At 38.8% G+C, this 23207-nt stretch overlaps 1 protein-coding gene across 6 annotated transcripts in view; it reads right to left on the bottom strand.

The window, feature by feature from the left end:
• Window positions 1–2872: 2872 nt before the first annotated feature.
• Window positions 2873–23207, bottom strand: part of MECOM (MDS1 and EVI1 complex locus) — an 872193-nt gene continuing 851858 nt past the window's right edge. For 3 of the 6 annotated variants that reach the window (XM_069727371.1, XM_069727369.1, XM_069727370.1), the window contains exons 10-16: window positions 17923–18089; window positions 13989–14066; window positions 13346–13515; window positions 12831–12975; window positions 8171–8395; window positions 7210–7393; window positions 2873–4263 (exon numbers count right to left, since the gene is read on the bottom strand). In XM_069727371.1, coding sequence (XP_069583472.1) covers window positions 4129–4263; window positions 7210–7393; window positions 8171–8395; window positions 12831–12975; window positions 13346–13515; window positions 13989–14066; window positions 17923–18089 — 1104 coding nt within the window. In that variant the 3' untranslated portion in view covers window positions 2873–4128. The remainder of the gene's footprint in view (window positions 4264–7209; window positions 7394–8170; window positions 8396–12830; window positions 12976–13345; window positions 13516–13988; window positions 14067–17922; window positions 18090–23207) is intronic. The other 3 variants (XM_069727366.1, XM_069727367.1, XM_069727368.1) reach the window with 2 other exon arrangements.

The raw sequence follows: 23207 nt of genomic DNA, 5'->3' as shown, positions 1-23207 counted from the left end.
ACGCTACAGTCACTTTGTTGTCCGAAAAAATTCGGACATGATGTCCCTGAATATAGGTCAGAAAAGAAAGAAGAGCCTGAAGCACTGCCCAAAGTTCTTTTTGGTTTGAGGATGCTGATATTTCCTGAACTGACCAGGTTCCCTGAGCCACTCTGTCCCCCATATGAGCCCCCCACCCTGTGGGACTCGCATCGGTTGTTATCACCCGGGATATTTGTGTCACCCAAGGAACTCCCTTTGATAAGTTTTGGCTCTCTGCCCACCAACGAAGGGAATGAATAACTGAGGAACTCAGGGTGATTCGACTTTCCAATTTGTCTTTTAGTATTGACTGCCATTCGAGTACGTGCCACTGAAGTTCTCTTGTGTGGAACTGTGCAAAGGGTATCGCTGGTAGGCATGAGGACAGAGAGCCTAGTAGTGACATTGCTCTCCTTAGAGTCATGGAAGGATGGTGAAAGGTTCGCGCTATCATGGCTGATATGTTGACTTTTTTGGGGTTTGGAAGTCGGCATTCTTGTACTCGGGAGTCTAATGTCAGACCTAGGAACTCCTGTACTTGACAGGGTTCCAACTTTGATTTTTTTAAAGTTTATGAGCCACCCCAAGTCCGTCAAGATAGTCATTACCCGGTCCCTCTGTTCTTTGCAACTTTGGGCCGAGTTGCTTACGATGAGAAAGTCGTCTAGGTAAGGGACTATTAATATATTTTGTTCCCTTATGTGGGCCATCATTTCCGCTATTACCTTCGTGAATATTCGAGGAGCTATAGAGATTCCGAACGGAAGAGCTTTGTACTGAAAAAATCTTAATTGTCCTTTTATGGGAACTGCCAATCTCAGGAATTTTTGAGACTGATTGTGGATGGGCACATGATAATATGCATCGGTTAGGTCTATCACGACCATGTAGCAATTCGGAAACAGGATTTTTATGGTGGACTTTATTGTTTCCATTTTGAATTTGTAATTTTTTACGTATTTGTTCAGGTTTTTTAGATTTATAATGGTCCGAAAGGACCCGTCGGGTTTTGGTACTAAAAAAAGAGGGGAGAAAAACCCTTCTCCTACTTCCTGAGGAGGGATTTCTTGAATCACAGATTTTTGCAGTAGGGAAATAATTTCTCTCTCTAAAGCTGCTTGTTCTGCCACTGAAGATCTTATTTTCGTTTCTATGTACTTCCGGGGAGGGAAAGAAATAAAATCTATTTTTAGACCGTACTGAATGATGTTTAGAATCCAGGTGTTGTTGGATATTTTCTTCCAGGCGGGAAGGAAAGATGTGAGTCTTCCCCCTACCGTAGGCACAATGTCATTTGGAGGGTTTTTTGTCGCGAGAGGTGTTGCCAAAGAGGTAACCTCTATCCCTTCTCCTGCCTTCTTCCCATTTATTCTGCTCCCTGGGGGGTCTGCGGCGGAAAAATCTCCGATTGCGAAAGGACTGCCTGAATGGAGCTGGGCCCAAATTTGGAAACCCCTTCTTTTTGTCTCCTGCTTTTTGGAGGATGTCATCCAGGGTCTCTCCAAACAGAAAATTTCCTTCACACGGAATAGAACATAGCTTTAGCTTTGTCTGGAGATCCCCAGGCCAGCTTTTGAGCCATAAGGTTCTTCTGGTACGGAGTCTGCCGAGGAGTCCGCCAGGAATGCTTCTGCTGCTCTAATTGCAGGGATAGAATCCAGTAATTTATTCCTGGGTAGCCCATCTCTAATTTGACTCTCTAATTGATCAATCCATACCATCAGAGATCTGGAGGTGCAAGTAGCCGCAACAGTAGGCCTCAAGCTACCCCCAGCCGATTCCCATGCCCCTTTAAGAAATGTGTCTGCTTTCTTATCTAAAGGGTCTCTGAGGGTACCCATGTCCTCGAACGGGAGCGCAAATTTTTTCGAGGCTTTTGCCACCGCTACATCCAACTTTGGTGCCTTATCCCAGGAAGTGGATGCGTCATCTTCGAAGGGATACTTTCTTTTAAGCGAGGGCACTGAAGAGTTTTTCCCATTCTTTTTTAATTAGGGATTGGACATTGGGATTTAAAGGAAAGGTTTTCCGTTTTTTTGTCCCAAGCCACCAAACATTACGTCTTGGGCTGTTTTGTCAGGTTTAGGCTCCTCCACCCCCATAGTAGCCCTAACGGCTCTCACTAAGGCATCCACTTCCTCGAGTGGAAAACAATGTCGGCCTGAATCTCCACCGGAAAGAGGTTCCCTGTTCAGGGACAGGAAACCAACTGATGCGAGGGAGAGGTACCGCCCTTTTATCTGTAGGTTTCCTGTCCCTGAAGGGCGGATCCCCTCTCTCCGTAGTGCTGTCATGGGAGACCGAGAAATAAAAAATTGCTGGTCAAATTTTAACCCTTATAACTCCCTAATAAAAAAAAATTTGTATTCCAAAATTGTGCTGATGTAAAGTAGACATATGGGAAATGTTATTTATTGACCATTTTGTGTGACATATCTCTTTGATGTAAGGGAATAAAAATTCAAATTTTGAAAATTGCTAAATTTTCAAAATTTACGCCATATTTCCGTTTTTTTAATAAATAATCGCAAGTAATATCGAAGAAATGTTACCACTAACATGAAGTACAATATGTCACGAAAAAACAATCTCAGAATCAGCGGGATCCGTTGAAGCGTTCCAGAGTTATAACCTCAAAGTGACAGTGGTCAGAATTGCAAAAATCGGCTTGGTCATTAAGTACCAAATTGGCTCTGTGACTAAGGGGTTAAACATCTTTTCCTATGTGTTTAATTTTTCTGGAACATACTGTGAATTAAGTGCAAAATAAAAAGCTCATTTATATGAACAATTAAAGGCAAAAAGAATCGCAGTTTCAATAGAATTTCCTATAGACTCACATGGAATGAGCTTTGACCCTTCAACATTGTAGTTCTTTATTTTCATGTATTTACTCTTCCCAAAGTAATGTATTGAATGTGTAACAATTACAATTATACAAAACAATTAAAGTACCTCAATTATTCAAAATGAGATCATAAAAAAATTAAAAAAAAAGTGAAAAGTGAAAAAAATTTCGATCCCTCAAATATGGAGAAAAAAAAAATTACACTTTTTTAAAACAGGATTGAAACACTTCAATTTACAAACAAGATTAACAAGAACATAACACACAAGCTTACAGACAAACCGCATAAAACAAATACAATTTTAATCAGGAGAATCATGCGTTCATCAAAAAAATGAAAACAAATTTGTACACGTGAACAAAATTGTATAAAAAAAAATTGCCTATATTTTCTAATGTGTTAGAAAATTTTCAACACAAAAATCTGCAGACACATACCTAAATCTGTATCCAGACAATAATGAAATGAGCGAGTGCCTCTGACAACATAAGAAATGTAACAGTGCTTTCTGGAGCCAATAAAAAAATAAGAAATAAATACAAGTATACAAGCAAGAAAAGTCAAAACTCTTGACATGATTGTCTAAAATTAAAAAAAAAAGTCAAAACATTGATTTGGCAAACAATGAACTGTAAGATATATTAGTGGTATCAACAATGAAAATGGACCTAGATCGGCTCTGAGTACAGATCATTGCAAAATTCAGAATATACACATAATTGCTTTTCCCCAAAAAACAATTAAGAGTCAATTAAGAAATGATTCCCTGTTATTTTTTACATTAAGTGATAATGTACATTTGTAAATAACTACTTCTGTTTTCAAAGTGTTTAAATACATGAAGCTTATGTTATAGAAATTGTCTATAATGAAGCAACTCTTTCTGCCACACTTGTAGTAAATCAGTGTGTATAAAAAAAAATGTTTTTTTATCCTTTTTAATATTGGAGTGCTTGGATGTGTGTCGAGATAACAAAATGAGCCAGAAGACTCCTCGTCCTCCAAAGTTCATAGTCTGTCTTTTTTTGCTCAGGAAATCAGCGGCTGCCTTTGCTGTGCAAAACAAAACAATGAGAATAAATAGTTGCTTTTTTTATTTAAATTATTCCATTTAAGGTCACCAGGACTTGAGATGACCCTGCAGGTAATAAGGCGTCCTGCTCTTCAGTCTTTTCTCTATTTTTTTCCCCTAAAAAGTCACATATGGAAGAGCCATGCGAAGTGTCGGACTTGGTCCCATAGATGTGCCCCCAAATTGTCATACATGACTAACTGAGTGTAGAGCTGTAGATTCTGCAGCTGCTCTTGCCATGTTGTGCCACATGCTGGTAGAATTGTGGCCTGTTGCATGGATTGGTTCTTGGTCAGACAGAGACAGCATCATTGTATATGCCTTAAATGCAGAGAAAACAATGTTAAACTAAAGCAAAAGTTCTGATATTTAACAGACTTAACACAATTTAGAAAACAACAACATGACAATGGGGTTGTTTAGTAGTACTCCTCACTTTCATATTGGGTGGTGAGCAAAGTCAATGAGGTCATGCACCTATCCAATTCAATAGAATAGGGTAAATGCACAGTATGGGTCAATTGTGCATGTGTACCTGCAGGTAAAGGTACCGTCACACTCAGCAACTTTACAACGAAAACGACAACGATCCGTGACGTTGCAGCGTCCTGGATAGCGATCTCATTGTGTTTGACATGCAGCAGCGATCTGGATCCCGCTGTGATATCGCTGGTCGTAGCTAGAAGTCCAGAACTTTATTTGGTCGTCAGGTCGGCGTGTATCGTCATGTTTGACAGCAAAAGCAATGATGCCAGCAATGTTTTACATGGAGCTAACAACCAGCGAGAACGATAAGTGAGTCGCCGTTACGTCACAGGATCGCTCCTGCATCGTTCTGGAGCTGCTGTGTTTGACGTCTCTACAGCGACGCTCCAGCGATCAGCTCGTTGTCTATATCGCTGCAGCGTCACTGAGTGTGACGGTACCTTTACTGTCGACATGTTGCCATCAGCACATCTCACCTCCTGATGAGAAATTGAGCAGAGCCGGACATTATTACAACCCCTGGCAAAAAATATGGAATCACCAGCCTTGGAGGATGTTCATTCAGTTGTTTAATTTTGTAGAAAAAAAGCAGATCACAGACATGGCACAAAACTAAAGTCTTTTCAAATGGCAATTTTCTGGCTTTAAGAAACACTAAAAGAAATCAAGAACAAAAAGGAGGTAGTCAGTAATTGTTATTTTTTTTAACCAAGCATAGGGGGAAAAAAAAATATGGAATCCCTCAATTCTGAGGAAAAAATTATGGAATCACCCTGTAAATTTTCATACCCAAAACTAACACCTGCATCAAATTAGATCTGCTCGTTAGTCTGCATCTAAAACGAAGTGATCACACCTTGGAGAGCTGTTTCACCAAATGGACTGACATGAATCATGGCTCCAACACGAGAGATGCTAATTGAAACAAAGGAGAGGATTATCAATCTCTTAAAAGAAGGTAAATCATCATGCAATGTTGCAAAAGATTTTGGTTGTTCACAATCAGCTGTGTCTAAAATCTGGACCAAATGCAAACAACATGACAAGGTTGTTAAAAGGCAAACATACTGGTAGACCAAGGAAGACATCAAAGCGTCAAGACCGGAAACTTCTAGCAATATGTCTCCAAAATAGGAAATTCACAACAAAACAAATGAGGAACGAATGGGTAGAAACTGGAGTCAACGTCTGTCACCAAACTGTAAGAAACCGCCTAAAGAAAATGGGATTTACATAGAGAAACCCATCATTAACACCTAAACAGAAAAAAAACAAGGCTACAGTGGGCTAAGGAAAAGCAATCGTGGACTGTGGAGGACCATCATATTCAGTGATGAATCGCGAATCTGCATTGGGTAAGGTGATGATGCTGGAACTTTTGTTTGGTGCCATTCCAATGAGATTTATAAAGATGACTGCCTGAAGAGAACATGCAGATTTCCACAGTCATTGAGGATATGGGGCTGCATGTCAGATAAAGGCACTGGGGAGATGGCTGTCATTACATCTTCAATAAATGCATAAGATTAGGTTGATATTTTGGACACTTTTCTCACCCAATCAATTGAAAGGATGTTTGGGGATGATGAAATCATTTTTCAAGATGATAATGCAATCTTCCATAGAGCAAAAACTGTGAAAACATTCCTTGAAAAAAGACACATAAGGTCAATGTTATGGCCTGCAAATAGTCCGGATCTCAATCCAATTGAAAATCTTTGGTGGAAGTAGAAGAAAATGGTCCATGACAAGGCTCCAACCTGCAAAGCTGATCTGGCAACAGCAATCAGAGAAAGTTGGAGCCAGATTGATGACGAGTACTGTTTGACACTCATTAAGTCCATGCCTCAGAGACTGCAAGCTGTTATACAAGCCAGAGGTGGTGCAACAAAATACTAGTGATGTTTTGGAGTGTTTTTTTTGTTTGTTTGTTTTTCATGATTCCATTATTTTTTCCTCAGAATTGAGTGATTCCATAATATTTTTCTTCTATGCTTGGTTAATAAAAGTAACCCATTACGGAGTACAACATTTCTTGTTCTTGATTTCTTTAAGTGTTTCTTAAAGCCAGAAAGTTGCCATTTGAAATGACTTTAGTATTGTGCCATGACTGATCTGCTTTTTTCTACAAAATTAAACAACTGAATGAACATCCTCCAAGGCCGGTGATTCCATAATTTTTGACAAGGGTTGTATTATAACTTAGACAGGTGTTCCAGTTTAACTTTTTTTTTTTAAACTATATGGCCCTGATTTATCATCAGGACCAGTGTTGTTCATGCCAGTCTTAATAAGGGGCCATGCTGTAGTCAGAGGCGCGTGATTCATAAAAAGGAGGACTCTTAATGAATCAAGCAGGTCTGTAAAGTTGCTTTAGAAACTGGAATAAGATTTGTGGTTATGTCCCCAATCAGTTCCATCCCAGCTCCGCCTATTTTGTTTGAGCTAGACAAAAATGGGTTGAACACGGCAAGAGTCACAATTTGCAAAATGTTAGCACAACAACATATTGTGCAAAAATTTAGCGACTTTTCAAATCATTTTTCACCAGAATTCTCACAAAATCACTTTGATGAATCGGGTCCTGTGTGTTTACATATGGCAATAAAGAAATGATATTCAGAAAAGTTCAAGGACTAGCATATTGCCTAAAATTTATCATATCATACATGTTTTTCCAACTTTGCAAATAAATTTATATTTATTTTTCTGGATTGAAAAATCTGCACACTTATTTTTTGCAACGGAAAACTGTATTTAAAAAAGCCACAAGACATTTACCTGGGATTTGGACTTTCTATATATTGGTTGTTTTAAGTCTTCCGCCAAGTGAGAAGACGTGAAAGTAGAGAGATCATCATCATTGTATTGACTCTCATCAATTTTTCTCATCTTGAGACTGTCAGTGAAGTGCCTTATATGATCCAAAGCAGATAGACCACTTTTGAAATCTTCATCATCATATCTGTGTAAATCAAAATTGGAAATTGAAAAAAAGAATGTTAAATATGAGTTGTACAGAATTTCCTGGACAGTATGTAAAAATGAAGCCCTTTTTTCCTGGTCAGTAATAATAAAAAAAAATTGAGATGTGATTTTTTTTTTTTGAGAATAAAGAAATGTATATAGATTTAGTTTTTTGGATTGTAATTATCATTTTATTGCTTACAGTGAATGTAACTGATGTCTCATTATCAGAATTTTGGGAGTAGACATGGATCACGCAATCATAATGGAATTATTAGGGTTTTTCAATGTGTCCGTAAAGAAAACAAAATTGTCTGACCATTATTTTTTGGTTCGTGGTCGAGAAAAAAAAAGTCTGGTTGGCAACCCTGATGTGAATCATTAATGTCACTGCTAAAGGCTGATCACTAGAGATGAGTGAATAGATGCGGAGAAGTCCTATTCTTCTGAATAGCTACAGCACTTACCGAGTGCATCGGGAACCTGGAGCGCTCCCGATAATCAGCTTTTTGGCACCCCAGCTGCATGTGTCATGGCTGTGTGACACTCGCATGTATGGAGAGCCTGTTTATTGGATTCTCCATGCATGTGTTGCGACTGTCACACAGCCACGACACATGCAGCTGTGGTGACGGACAGCTGGTTATTGGGAGCGCTCCAGGTATCCAGGTTACCGAGGCAGCTATTCAGTAAGTGCTATAGCTATGCCGATTAGCTCTTATCCGAAGCTATTCGCTTTTCCCTACTGATAACCAAATAGTAGACTCACACTTACCTGCTGGGGGAGACTTTGCAGTTTAATTCAGCTTTACTAGCTTCCTCAAAATCATTGTCATTGCAATTTTCAAGTAGGCTTGAGTTGGTTTCCTTCATGGATTTTCCTGCAATATCACTTCCTTCATCATCTTCATCAAGTATAGCATCTTCTTCAATCTCATCATCATCCAGGATATCAGAATTTTGACCAGTCAGCATAATTTTGTCATGGGCACCATTCATTCTAAACAAACACAGTAAAACGACATATTATAACTTCGCTTCTCATATGTCCTATTCATAGTCACAAACCCATTTGCATCCAATATCTTGTTTGTGTATACCGTATATACTTGTGTATAAACTGAGTTTTTCAGCACTTTTTTTGGCTGAAAATGCCCCCTCAGCATAAACACGACTCATTGTCCCAGAAAGATGGCAGGGGAGGGGGAGCGGTGGAGCAGTGGGTCACAGAGGAAGGAGCCAGCGGCTACGGCTGTAACTGTGCCCACTGCTAAGGGTATGTGCACACGTTGTGGGTTCGTATGCAAATTTTTCCACACAGATTCTGAAAAATCCGCAGGTAAAATGCGATGCGTTTTACCTGCAGATTTACAGTGGATTTTGTGCAGTTTTCACATGCGTTTTTACACCTGTGGATTCCAATTATGGAAGAATTATGCAGAATCCACACAAAGAATTAACATGTTGCGGAAAATAAACCACAGCATTGCCGCGTGGATTTTTCTGCAGCATATGTACTGCGGATTTGCTTTTCCATAAGTTTACATGGTGCTGTACAACGCATGGAAAACTGCTGCAAATTCGCAGCGCCAAATCCGCAAAGTGTACATACCCTTATAGCGTGCACAGTTACAGCCGCCAGCTTTCAGCACACATCCTACATATCTTACTTGCACGTCCTTGCTGCATCTCCTTTGGGTGCCAGTCTTCCGGCTGAGCGATCATGTGTCCCCCGCTCATTAAGGTAATGAATATTCACCGCTCTGCACTCCCAAATGCATGGTGTGAATATTCATTACTTTAATGAGCGGGGACATGTGATCGCTCGACCTGAAGAGCTGCTGGCACTGGAACGGGATGCAGTGAGGGTCTGCAGGAAAGGTAAGCAGTGTTTTAGTTATTTTTAGGAACCATGCATACAAGGAGAGGGGATAAAGAGCCATGCATACAAGTACGGGGAGCGATGCATACAAGGATGGGGGCGGGGAGCCATGCATACGAGGATGGGGACGGGGGAGCCATGCATACGAGGATGGGGACGGGGAGCCATGCATACGAGGATGGGGACGGGGAGCCATGCATACGAGGATGGGGACGGGGAGCCATGCATATGAGGATGGGGATGGGGAGCCATGCATACGAGGATGGGGATGGGGAGCCATGCATACGAGGATGGGGATGAGGGGACAATGCATACCTGGCTTATACTTGAGTCAATAAGTTTTCCCAGTTTTTCAAGGCAAAAATCAGGTGCCTCAGCTTATACTGAGGTCAACTAATACTCGAGTATATACAGTATATATATTTAGCATTTACTTTTTAATGAATATTTCCACCTTGGGGTATGATATAGTTTCTATATACATGAACGCATGTTAACAAAAATGTTACATTTCTAAATTCTCTCTAATCTTCCATAGTTGAAATATAAAGAAAATCATCCAGTAAAATATTCTTGGATGTACAATTTTCCATTTTTTTATATCTTTTGTAGAAAAATAAGCTTGTATTTAGTCCAGCACACCGATAAAATGCTAAATTTGTTATAGTATTTCTTCTTGAATCATAAAAGAAAATGTTTAGATTACGTCTAAACGTCCTCACTATTATAGCCACAGAACAGAGCAACTTCTGTCTTCTCAGGAAATAATCTATTTACTAAATCATCTGTAACCACATTAGAAATGAGTCAGTAATTCTCCAAATCATGTATCACACTTCCTAGACAATGGGCTTCCTTGGTAATTTAAGACTTGACTATTCTGGGTCTATTTTTTCTTGCAATCTCTCCTCCCATATACATCACCCCCACCAGGAAACATGAAAAGTCAACACTGTTAAAAGGATCAATGTAAAAATAGTCAGGAAATGATGTATTTAAATTAGAAAAACTAAAATATGCAATGGAGTCTGTATGAGTCAAGCAGAATAATTACTGGAACACTCAAAGTGATTTCTATCTTTTATCTGAGCATAATGATAGTACTTTTGGACCACCAGTGGAATTCAAAAAGAAAAAAAAAAATATGTAGACAGCGCAGCCAGAATAATGGTGCTAGTTATGCTACATTGCAATTCTCATAGATGAATGTTTCATGAATTGGACCTAAAGAAAGGAACGCTTTATGATTGAATAAACAGATTTGCTAATTACGTCTCCAAGTTCAGTAATTTGCCAGGGATAAAATATCCATCAAGAGCAGTCAGAATGCAGAATTCTGAAAAGGAAACACTGACTGACCCCATGACCCTCTCTCCTTATTAACTTCCTGTTTAGGGACATGTTGTAACCAGATGTTAAAGAAAGTCACCAATCAAAAAAATAACACAAATAAATGATAAATACCTTACAAAAATACTTGTTTATAATGTTTTAGTACTAATAACTTAAAGAATACATAGACATCCAAGATTCATGCTGCAACAATTGGTTATTACAAATATGGATGTTTATTAGCCCAAAATTCTCACTATGAAGCACTATTGAAAAACAATGAAACATGGTTTGTATCATTCACTAATTGAAGAATTGTAATTATCTATTGATGGAAGCATGTTGTACATCTTTTAATGCTATGTGGGCATACACTATATGGGCAAAAGTGGTGGACACCTGCATATTACATCTACAGGAGCTTTTATGACTTCCCCTTTTTAATCCACAGGTATCAATATTGAGTCCGTCCCTTTGCAGGTAAATAGCTTACACTCTTTTGGAAAGAAATTTTGTCCGTTCATCTAGTAGTACGTTTGTGAGGTCAGACACTGATGTTTGATGAGAGCATCTGTCTTGCAATCTCTGTTCTAGTTCATCGCAATAGGTGTTCAATGAGGTTGTTGTCGGGGCACTGTGCGGGCCAGTAAAATTCTTCCACACCAAACTCATCCAACCGTGACTTTATGAAAAGAAAGGGCCTTCCCCAAGCTGTTCTCAAAAAGTTTTAAAGCATACAATTGTCCTAAATCATCCTAGCACACTAAATCATGAAAGGGTTTATCCACAACTGCACTTCTGACAAAATTGTGAAGGCTACAGTCCATTAGCAGCCGCTAATTGGCTCAAGAGACTTCTGTTGCAGTACACGATGCTCGAAGCCCATTCAGACCAGGAGGTAAATATGTATTTTTCTTATTTTATTTAGCACACTAAAAAAAAAAAAACATATTTAAAAGGGGTTGTCCAGTAGTAGGCAACTTCTTTAGGATTTCCTTTCACTGGAACTAGGGTATCTAGACCAATCCTAGAAACCCGAAGCCACCTCCTACCAGCCTTATCCTTCCACCACCAAACTTTCCTGGTTGGCAGAATACAGTCTGGCAGATAATGTTCTCCATGCAGTAACAAAACACATACCGTAATTAGCCATTAAACTGCCAGAGAGAGAAGCATGATTTGTTACTCCAAAGAACACATTTCCAATGCTTCAGTGTCCAGTGGTGGAATGATTGGCACTACTCAAGCCGACACCATTGTGTTTGGTGATGTAAGGCTCACATGAAATGGCCACAGAAACTCATGGCATGAAGCTCTGGGCATGCAGATGTTATGTGGATGTTAATGCCAGAGAAGATTTGGATCTTTAGTTAAGTCAGCAGAGGGTTGGCAACTTTTATCCACTATATGCCTCAGCACTCAACAATCTAACAAATTATATACATATTATTTACACACACACACACACACACATACACACTTGAATATTGAAATTGCAACACTAAAATGGAATAAGCGTGTAATCACAAAGGACAGATATGGTAAAAATCTGCAATTGATTAAAAAAATTGAAAAAAAAAAGTTTCAGAACATATCAATCTTTTTTATTAATCGAGAATGAGCACCACATGAAGAAATACACGCACTGACACACCTTGGCCGCTATCAAGGAGGTTAGTAATGGATGTCTGAAGAATGTGCTGCCCACTGAATGTACTTGGGCAAGGAAATCACAAAGAGCTGCAGTTGGCAGCTTCCTTGGACACTTTGGAGAAATTACCATGCCACAGATTCCATAACAATCAATTTAAAGCTAAACTGTTATTTGACTCCTTTTAGTATTCATTCCAGGTACCATTACCTGTACATTATGCCAATTCACAATGTAATCACGGAAAGAGGACTGGTGTGATGTTCCCTTGGGAAAGCTTTGTCATTGCATTGCCAACATGATCTCCAGACCAAACTCCTGCTATCAATGCATCCAAGTCAAAAATGGGTCTCAATGCTGAAAAGGATGGACCTCCTTTCCAGCCCTCATTACAGTCTACAGTTGATATCAGTAGACTATGTGGACAACACCATGAAGAGGCCATTACCAGGGAAAATAACACTATTATTCCTAGAGTAAATGTCTATAATGTGTTTAGCACCAGTTTCTTCTGCCCAACTACTATTCAATATAATGATTCTATTTGGTCCATGAGTTTGAATGCCTTACCTCTCTTCCTGGTTTAGGGGTGAATGTTTCGTATGACTGCTGTTCCCAATAAAATTTCTTATTTCGGTGAAATAGGAATCCTCTTTGTCATCCAAAACGGCTCCAGTGCCTTCAGACTCAGAGTGAGGGGAGGATGCAGCTGTACCTGGAAGGAAGAGTGTAGATCAGTTTTATGTATTATTTATTCAATCTCTGGGGTCTGTCTGGAGGAGGGTATACTTGTGAGAGGTATTACAGTGTTTGTTTAAAGTCTTCAAGAAAAGCATAGTACATCCATTTGAAAATGTAATTTCCTATTGTCTGATAATTTCCGCACTATACAATTAGCATAGTAAAAGAATACAAGTATGGGGGGGGGGGCTTAGGAATTTCCCAGGTGGACTTTCTACGAGACTAGACTAGTTAAATATAAATGGTTTTCTTCTGTGACATTACTCAACATTGGTTATCAGAGCTGTCATTTGGTCACTGCTTGGCTTCCCTCTTATCTACAGCATAAAAACTGTATTACTTACCAGATATGTTGCCATTCTCATGCTTCTTTAAATGTCTATCCAGGTTGGTTTGCTGACCGAAACATCTATCACAAAGATGACATTTGAAAGGTTTTTCTTTGTTGTGAATGTTTCGGACATGTCTCTGCAGATTTGAAGAGATACTGAAGGATCGATCACAATATTTGCATCTAAAAGTGAAACATTAAGTGGGTAAAATCAGACTGCTGGATCCTGCAACACATATTAATTCCAGAATGAAGTTAATTCTTCTAAAAGTTTTTTTATGAATTATTGTAATGAGCAAGTACTGACAATGGTGGTTTGCAACATAAGCTATGAATGAAGAACACGTGTTTAGGAATTTTTAGTGACGGACTACAAAAAAAATTTAATATATACAACAATCCTCTCTCACTTCCATATTGATGAAAATCTCATTAAAGTCATTGAATCCAGCGGTTTTAAAACAGATCAGTAGATCTTTGCATTCTGTATGCATTTAATCTAAACATACAGTCACTCACCATATCAAAAAGTAAAAAAATCGGTTTAAAATAAAATGATCAATTAAACTACTGAAAGATTTTTTTTAAATGATCTAAAATTGTTCAACTAGAGGAAGTAAATTATGCAACATGGGACCATGAATAATATGTCTTACCGATAAGGCTGCTCTCCTGTGTGGGTCCGCAGATGACGAGTTAAGTTTGCAGATCTAGGAAATATTTTTCCACAGTACCTAAAAGAATAAACAATATAGGAAAATTGTGTTCACATCTTTCTCCTTTTATCATTTTATGATTGTTGTTCAGACACAGTCCTTCTGCTACTGTATTACTCTCATCAGATTCTTCTCATTTTCCTTTGATATACTTCTTATATTTTACTCCATTTCTAGTTTTACCAAAAACAATTTGATTAGTTATCAGCACTTATAGGTCCGTTTACCAATCTTCACAAAATTAAAGAAAAAAAAAAAAAAAAAAAGCAAATAAAATGTTGAGAATCCTCAGGGGATATCCTTTAATGGTTACCCAAAAATGTGATGAACAATGACAAACTTTCCAGACTACTTAGGTCTCTTCAGCGGGCATTATTTACCATAACGTTTGAAGATTCGCTGTGTATTTTTGTGTATAAATATTTGACCCTTCAGTTTAACCTTGGCTGATGAATTGACCCAAGCAGTCTACAAAGCTTGCCATGACCAGGACTCATTCAGTTAGTCAAGCCATCAACTGTAGATGAACAAATCTGCCAAAATTAAAATGTGGCTGAGAAATTCTAACCACATTGAATCCATTTGATGCAAATCGAATGTGAATTATTATACTCAGAGGTCTCTACAAACTCCATAGCATGATATACCTAGGGTACAATTTTTTTTTTCTTTTACATATTTACTTTTTCTTGCCCTCACCTGAAATGGCATAAATTAAATACCTCTATCATTCAGACTATTCACAGTATCTCATTTGGTCTCCTATTTGTGGCTCCTTTCGACACCCAAGGCATGACTGCTCAGCCATTTACTGACTACAGTTGTGACCCACCTCAGTCAGTGATAAGTTAGAGTGTTCACATGTATTTTTGTTGAGATGAAATCACGGAAGCAGGAAGTAAGGCATGGGAGTATGTAGCAAGCAACTAAATGAATAAAACAAAACTTTTTAAATCCTAAATTGTGTCTCCTAAACGCAGCAATGGTCTTCTACGTTCATAGATTCCCATAATCCAAGACCAACTATTTTGCATATCTTCAACCTTGCAAATTTGACGGGTCTTCAACATCACTTATAAGTGGAAACCTCACTATGGTGTCGCTCTTCGGTGTATCCCAAATAATTATTTTATTGTTCAATAGAACTACTGGGGATCTAGAAGCTACATATGGTATATATACAATCAAAGGAAACCGGTCAGTGTGAAAATGCATTCTAAATCTCAGGAATCATGTTATAGGGCAGCACGAATGAGTAGGTTGATTATAGTGGGGCAAAAAAGTATTTAGTCAGTCAGCAATAGTGCAAGTTCCACCACTTAATAAGATGAGAGGCGTCTGTAATTTACATCATAGGTAGACCTCAACTATGGGAGACAAACTGAGAAAAAAAAATCCAGAAAATCACATTGTCTGTTTTTTTTAACAATTTATTTGCATATTATGGTGGAAAATAAGTATTTGGTCAGAAACAAACAATCAAGATTTCTGGCTCTCACAGACCTGTAACTTCTTCTTTAAGAGTCTCCTCTTTCCTCCACTCATTACCTGTAGTAATGGCACCTGTTTAAACTTGTTATCAGTATAAAAAGACACCTGTGCACACCCTCAAACAGTCTGACTCCAAACTCCACTATGGTGAAGGCCAAAGAGCTGTTAAAGGACACCAGAAACAAAATTGTAGCACTGCACCAGGCTGGGAAGACTGAATCTGCAATAGCCAACCAGCTTGGAGTGAAGAAATCAACAGTGGGAGCAATAATTAGAAAATGGAAGACATACAAGACCACTGATAATCTCCCTCGATCTGGGGCTCCACGCAAAATCCCACCCCGTGGGGTCAGAATGATCACAAGAACGGTGAGCAAAAATCCCAGAACCACGCAGGGGGACCTAGTGAATGAACTGCAGAGAGCTGGGACCAATGTAACAAGGCCTACCATAAGTAACACACTACGCCACCATGGACTCAGATCCTGCAGTGCCAGACCTGTCCCACTGCTTAAGCCAGTACATGTCCGGGCCCGTCTGAAGTTTGCTAGAGAGCATTTGGATGATCCAGAGGAGTTTTGGGAGAATGTCCTATGGTCTGATGAAACCAAACTGGAACTGTTTGGTAGAAACACAACTTGTCGTGTTTGGAGGAAAAAGAATACTGAGTTGCATCCATCAAACACCATACCTACTGTAAAGCATGGTGGTGGAAACATCATGCTTTGGGGCTGTTTCTCTGCAAAGGGGCCAGGACGACTGATCCGGGTACATGAAAGAATGAATGGGGCCATGTATCGTGAGATTTTGAGTGCAAACCTCCTTCCATCAGCAAGGGCATTGAAGATGAAATGTGGCTGGGTCTTTCAACATGACAATGATCCAAAGCACACAGCCAGGGCAACGAAGGAGTGGCTTCGTAAGAAGCATTTCAAGGTCCTGGAGTGGCCTAGCCAGTCTCCAGATCTCAACCCTATAGAAAACCTTTGGAGGGAGTTGAAAGTCCGTGTTGTCAAGCGAAAAGCCAAAAACATCACTGCTCTAGAGGAGATCTGCATGGAGGAATGGGCCAACATACCAACAACAGTGTGTGGCAACCTTGTGAAGACTTACAGAAAACGTTTGACCTCTGTCATTGCCAACAAAGGATATATTACAAAGTATTGAGATGAAATTTTGTTTCTGACCAAATACTTATTTTCCACCATAATATGCAAATAAATTGTTAAAAAAAACAGACAATGTGATTTTCTGGATTTTTTTTTCTCAGTTTGTCTCCCATAGTTGAGGTCTACCTATGATGTAAATTACAGATGCCTCTCATCTTTTTAAGTGGTGGAACTTGCACTATTGCTGACTGACTAAATACTTTTTTGCCTCACTGTATATATATATATATATATATATATATATATATATATATATATATATATATATATATATATATATATATATATATTCAGTAAAACCTATGCTTCAGTCATTTATCCCTCTGCTCTTTCTGGCATTCTTGGTCCAGTGGGCGAAACTATCAGTGATTGACAGCCATGACTGTATGCACGCTTATACAAAGAATGCTTGTAGATAAGCCGCGGAGACACCATCACGTGTTTCTCAATGCAAGCAATAAATAGCCAGGTCTTTCACCGGGAAGGAACAACCACGGGAAGGTCAGCATCCAAAGAGGAAAACCACCTATGCCAAAACATGGTATCCATCCGGTGTTAGATCTTTTGATCTCCCCGAGGTCATTCATCGTTATGTTTATAGTCCTTTTACTAGGCACTGCTCCTAATAGCCAGTTTCCTACTCCACACTGATGAGGGACAAATACCCCAAAACAGATGTCTGTGGATGGATACCATGTTTTGGCATAGGTGGTTTTCCTTTTGGATGCTGCCCTTCCCGTGGTTGTTCCTTCCCGGTGAAAGACCTGGCTATTTATTGCTTGCGTTGTGAAACACGTGATGGTGTCTCCGCGGCTTTCCTACATGCATTTGCATATTTCCCATAAGGGATGGGAGCAGTGTTCTGGATCACTGCATTGAGAAACACATGATGGTGTCTCCGCGGTGTTGGATGTTTTGATCTCTCCGAGGTCATTCATCCTTATGTTTATACAAAGAAAGCTGTCAGTCACTGATAGGACCGCCTACTGGACCAAGAATCCCAGAAAGAGCAGAGGATGAAATGAATAAAACACAGGTTGTACTGAATCCTTTCTCGGAAAACTATATACCGTATCAATCGGCTCTATAACATGGTACCTGCAGACTGAACTGAATGGTGAGAGGTTCCTTTTAAATACAAGTACATTTCACTCGTCTGAATGAGGCCTTAAAGAGATCAGTTTGGCTGTCAATCTACAATGTTTGCCACGTACCTGCAAGTATATCGTTCTTTGCCTTTTCGAAGAATATTTTCTGGAAGGACAGTTGGTGAAGTTCGAAAATTGAACATAGAAGGAACTGATTGTATCAGCTCACTGGACTCTGGCTTAAGAGCATTGAAGCTTTCCAACTTCTCAGCCATATTTTCTATTGCTGACATCTGAAAAAAGAGCAAATATACAATTGAGAAAACTGCAAAACATTTAGTTTATTGCTAGTAACAGATACAAATGTGAGCGTTTAGAACCAGGATGGGAAAAAAAAAAACATTTTTCATTATTAACTTGCCTGTTCTATTAAAATTAAAAAGACATTAACCCATTTTATAGAATCGTATGTCTCCGTTAAGTATGTGTCTATATTCCGCATATATTAATACAATCGAATAAAAAAACATAAGAACACACTAGAAGAGCTTATTATAATAATAGAAAAACTCATACTGACAATATCTTTACTTTATGGCACACACAATAATAACAGTGTGGGTGTTTCTACAATATAATGTAACATATTTATACCCAAACTCTATAAAAAGATAAAATAAAGTTCAAAAGAAACTCCGACACTTAATTAAATTTGCTTGTACGTCAGCATTTATTTCTCTATACCCTCGACAAGATATATTTTATGTTTAACAACCATTTATGTAACTGTCTGGGTGCCAGTTCATTTTCTTTCCGCACAGGTGGTCTGCTGAATAGCAGATGTATCCCAAAATACGATTAACAAGACATAAATTCCATCTGCTTTGACTTGTCTATAAAATTCAATATAATGATAGATTCCATATTGGGGAAAAAAAATGATTGAGGAAATGTGTTTAGTTCGGAATAGCGCTCACTTTATATTGTGGGGTTACCAGTGCACATGCTTTTAAGTCAAAGTACAATGCAAACGGCTTGAAGCAATTGCTGCTGGATTACTGCATGTACACATGGGTGAATGCAAGGCAGCGGTTGTTAAAAAGCAAGGATTGTTGGTTAAAGAAATAGTCCTGCCTAAGTAAAAACTTTACCATTCACATTAGTGCCTATTCCTTGACCCCAAAAAATGGAAGGCATAGTCACTTTCACTTCCTCCCATCCCACTCCAAGATCAAACGAATTCCGATTCATTGGTCAGTGTCAATATCTGAAGCCTATGTGCCACCAAAATTCTGTCATAAGACATCTGTAGAGCAATGATTGACTGCAGTGTTCAGGTGACTAGTACCCCTGACAGAAGAATGATGGCATCACGTCTTCCGATGATGGCAAAGAGCAATGGATCCATCTTTGTTGTATCCACAGGACTGACAACAAGTGAGTATGCTGCACCAATGTTTAAGATATCAATGTCTAGGGAAAGGGTTTTATTACGAACAGACAACCCTTTTAATTTGAGATTGCTCTATTACAGCATAAAAGGCAAATACAAGAGGTATTCTTGACCCATCTGCCATCAAAAGACCTTTTATACCCCCAAGATTTTTTCTTTTCCTGTCCTTTGAAGACACAGTAACCATCTTGGGATTATTCAGTTTGGGAAAAAGATGACCTGGGGGGGAGGCCTAACTACCAACTACAAACTAAAATGTACAGAGAACTGTCTAATGATTTCTTTATACTATACCAAGGCCAATCACTATGACCAAGTGTCCATTTATTAGGTTTTTAAGAATTTCTTCACTGTAAGAACAGTGGAAGAATTACAATGTTGGGATACTAGATTACTGGAAAGGTTTGTTAATCCAGGGATTTATAATTTAAACTTTGAAGAAATGTCCCCAAAATTGGGCAATGTGCATCCATTTCATAGAAATTGTTTGCCTTTCTTAACCAGCACTTTAGGACGATTGTCATATGCTTGTTTCGGTATAATGCTTCTTACTATGTTACTATGTGTAAAGTTAGTTTAACATTAATACATAAGCTAAACTACCCCAAAGCAATGGCGTCAAGTTGCTGGAATAGGGTTAAATGTGCTACATTGGTATTTTTAAGCCCCGCTAAAATGGATCTATTATTATTTTATTCTACTGACCAACTTTAATGACCTCTGTATGACATACACGACAGGAAAAAAAAAACCTGACTGCCTGACAAAAGTCTGTCATATTATCAGGCATAAAGTGGGTACATCTTTACACAATAGTACATAGGATATTTAGATATTATATCTCATATAAAAGGCGTATACATTTGATAGTGAATATTATGGCATAAAATAGCATAACCAACTACAGTATCTCACTTTCTTGTTGCAGAATGTCAAAATGTACTAGCCCAATGAGGGGGAGAGGGACTTTTTTTTTTAGCCCCCATCAGGTTAATAAATCCCAAGTACATGATTAACCAGCTTATCAGTAGCTTTTGCTGATGAACATAACCAAGGGGAAGAATGGACATAGCTTTACAGTACCGTAGATGCATTGAAAAGGTTTCACAAAAGTTCAGACATTGAAGAATAAACTTCTTGACTTAACTCAATGATGTAAACCAGTGCACAAGACAAACAGCTGAATTATGTATTCAGCTCTGCTACATCTGTGTCTGGGATATACAATGTAGTTGCTTGGAATAAAAACAGGCCGATGTCTCTGCTTCCTATTCATGTTCCCAGCTGTTTGCACAGTATCTCTACATGGCTTATTGAAGACAAGATTTGCTTTTTTTTGTCTAAAATTATGATTGACAGCTTTCTACAAATGCTGCATGGGGGTACTTGTGTCCCCATCACAGAGGAGTAACCTGAAGCTTGAGTCCAAATGCAGCAATTCTGAAAAAACAAGAAAATTCCTGACCTACCGTCCATGTGTAATTCATAACACCGTCTGCTCAGGTGCCATCTTCAGAGGCGGGTGCCACCACAAACTGTGCACTCCTTATATCAACCCCAATGATTACAAATACTTTTTATTATAATATAATTGGATCTTATAAGTGCGTTGATAGGTTTCAGACAATGGTCTATTTTATTTATGTTTTTGTATATGATAGGCTCTGTTTTTCCCCATCCCGTGACCTCCAGGCTTGACCTCGCGTTCCATGCTTGGACATTTTAATGCTGGATACAAATTGCAGCGTACAGAATACCATTCCCAATTTGCTGCGTGTCTTTCAAATACAGAGCAGGGAAAAAAATTCTCTAAGGGAAGTCAAGATGCATTTGCTTGTCATGCAGCGAATACGAAGGGCCTGGGATGCAGCGAGGGCTGCAGGCTCGCATAGGTTTGATTCATAATCATTCTGCCGCTAAAACATTTTCCACAGATTCTTATGGACAGCACATTTGTCAACATGAAGGATCTTGACACCTACTGATCACAGGGCAGACAGCTTTGTAATGTTACTGCTGATCTCATAGCAGGTAATTCCATCCCTGCAGAACAATGCCATTATCTAACTCAAGCATCTGGAGAATTAGCATTTCAGAGGCGGGTGGGTTAACCCTTCTATTTTTTTATTTATTAAAAATCAATTTTTTATCACATGCAATCTGAATCCTGGGGTTTTTAATATCACTGGATTGTTCTTGGGTAAGAAATCAATTTCATATCTGCGTAACTGCATCGGGAAAAAGGTTTCGTGAATGATAAATGACCTTTGGCCTTTGGGCTGATTAGCAGTGACAGATATGCACAGGGGTTAGAAAAGCATATATAATAGTTGGGAATAATAAGTACCTTCCTAAAGATAATAAATATCATTTATTTATAGCCCTTTAATATCAGGGTTAGTTCCATTATCTAGAGGTATTAAATCACTTGACATTTTTGTGTGCCGAGATACTTTGGAATCATAGCCCATTTACATGGAAAATGGCACACAAAGCCTATTACTGTAATATCTATTCATAGCCGCGAGCCATGTTCAGAGCCAATTTATTTTCAATTATTAACATTACATATAAAGAGGTTCAGAGGAACAGACTAGTCTTGTCTGCCCAACACTGACCTCCTCATGCACACATGTACTAGGCATTGTCGGAGTGTAATTAATGTGATCAGCCAGCGCCTTAGAAATATTATGTTATTATTCCAGGCAGCTAGAAGTGGGCTGAAAATGATGTGTAGCAAGAGTTAATGCTCAGCTATGCCCCGGGACTGGAACCGCTTCCTCCAAAGCTTTGTACACTAAAATTAAATCAGCATTTTAAAACAAAGCTCCTAAGAGTCCTGGTGTACGGTTACAAATTATATGGATAATATATTCCAATCAATATCAACCACTTAGGTAAATTACAAGCTTTGACATGTGTATGTATGTGAGGTTTATGGACATGTGGGAACGCATCGGTCACAGAGTTAGATCCATTTCAGGTTTACCCTAGCTCAAAATTGCAAATGTTAAAATGCAGAATTACATTTTCTTTGAGGAAGGGCAAGGTCTATGCGAGCTAGGATGCTAAAAAGAGAAAAACTGTACTGCCTAAGTGACTCTTCCAAAGAGCACGAATCAGAATAGATCCTCACCGACACTGTTTGCTGGACATTCTACGGGAATGAGCATCTTTCAGACATTTCTCAGGATACTCATCACTGGGAGAAACAATGGGTTGGATGAGGACAATGAATTCTGCTGCAAACCGGTAGGGTTCAGGCAGCATCTGGTCAATACAGAAGTAGTCTTCATCATGTGACTATGGAAAGAAGCAGTTTTCTCTACTCTCTGGCTCTCATGTTAAAAGTTACTCATCTACGGTTTGTGGATTCTTCCAAAAATGTGTAGACGCTACAAACTTAAATCTAAGGCCTGCAGAAAGCAAAAGATCCTCCGTTTAGATGTACTATGTAAGGTAACATTCTTTTAGGAACTGGATCTATAAAAGATCCACGAGTCCCTCATTATGGTGATCATCAGTGCAAGTCCCAGTTTTGACACTTATCCCATTGATAGGTGATAAATGTTTCAGTCAGGAATACCCGTTAAAAGAGGACCTATTAAGTTCTAAAAAAAAAAATCAATGTCTTCTAAAAATTCCCCCAAATACCTTGAAGCAGTCTCTTTTTTCAGTTTTGGTCTGTCTCACTTTATTGTAGAGATATCCACATTTGTTGCCTTTGTATCGCAATATGTGAAATTTCTGCTTTTAGTCCAACTAGTCGTTTCTTCAGGGTCTTCTTTTGGGGAGAGTGTTTTCACCCCTTGCTCTTAGATTCTGTCAACCACAGCTCAGCAGCTGATTTAGCAGTCTAACAGTTTATGATGGTATAAAAAAAAAAGAAAAAGCCATGAGACACCAGACTCTTGGATGCCTATTCAAACATGTTCCTCCTTCGTTATTGTATTAGGTG

Source organism: Ranitomeya imitator, chromosome 5 (genome assembly GCF_032444005.1).
Source record: "Ranitomeya imitator isolate aRanImi1 chromosome 5, aRanImi1.pri, whole genome shotgun sequence".
Classification (NCBI taxonomy): Eukaryota; Metazoa; Chordata; class Amphibia; order Anura; family Dendrobatidae; genus Ranitomeya; species Ranitomeya imitator.
The sequence above is the reverse complement of the archived record's forward strand: the minus strand, read 5'-3'. Positions and strand labels throughout refer to the sequence as shown.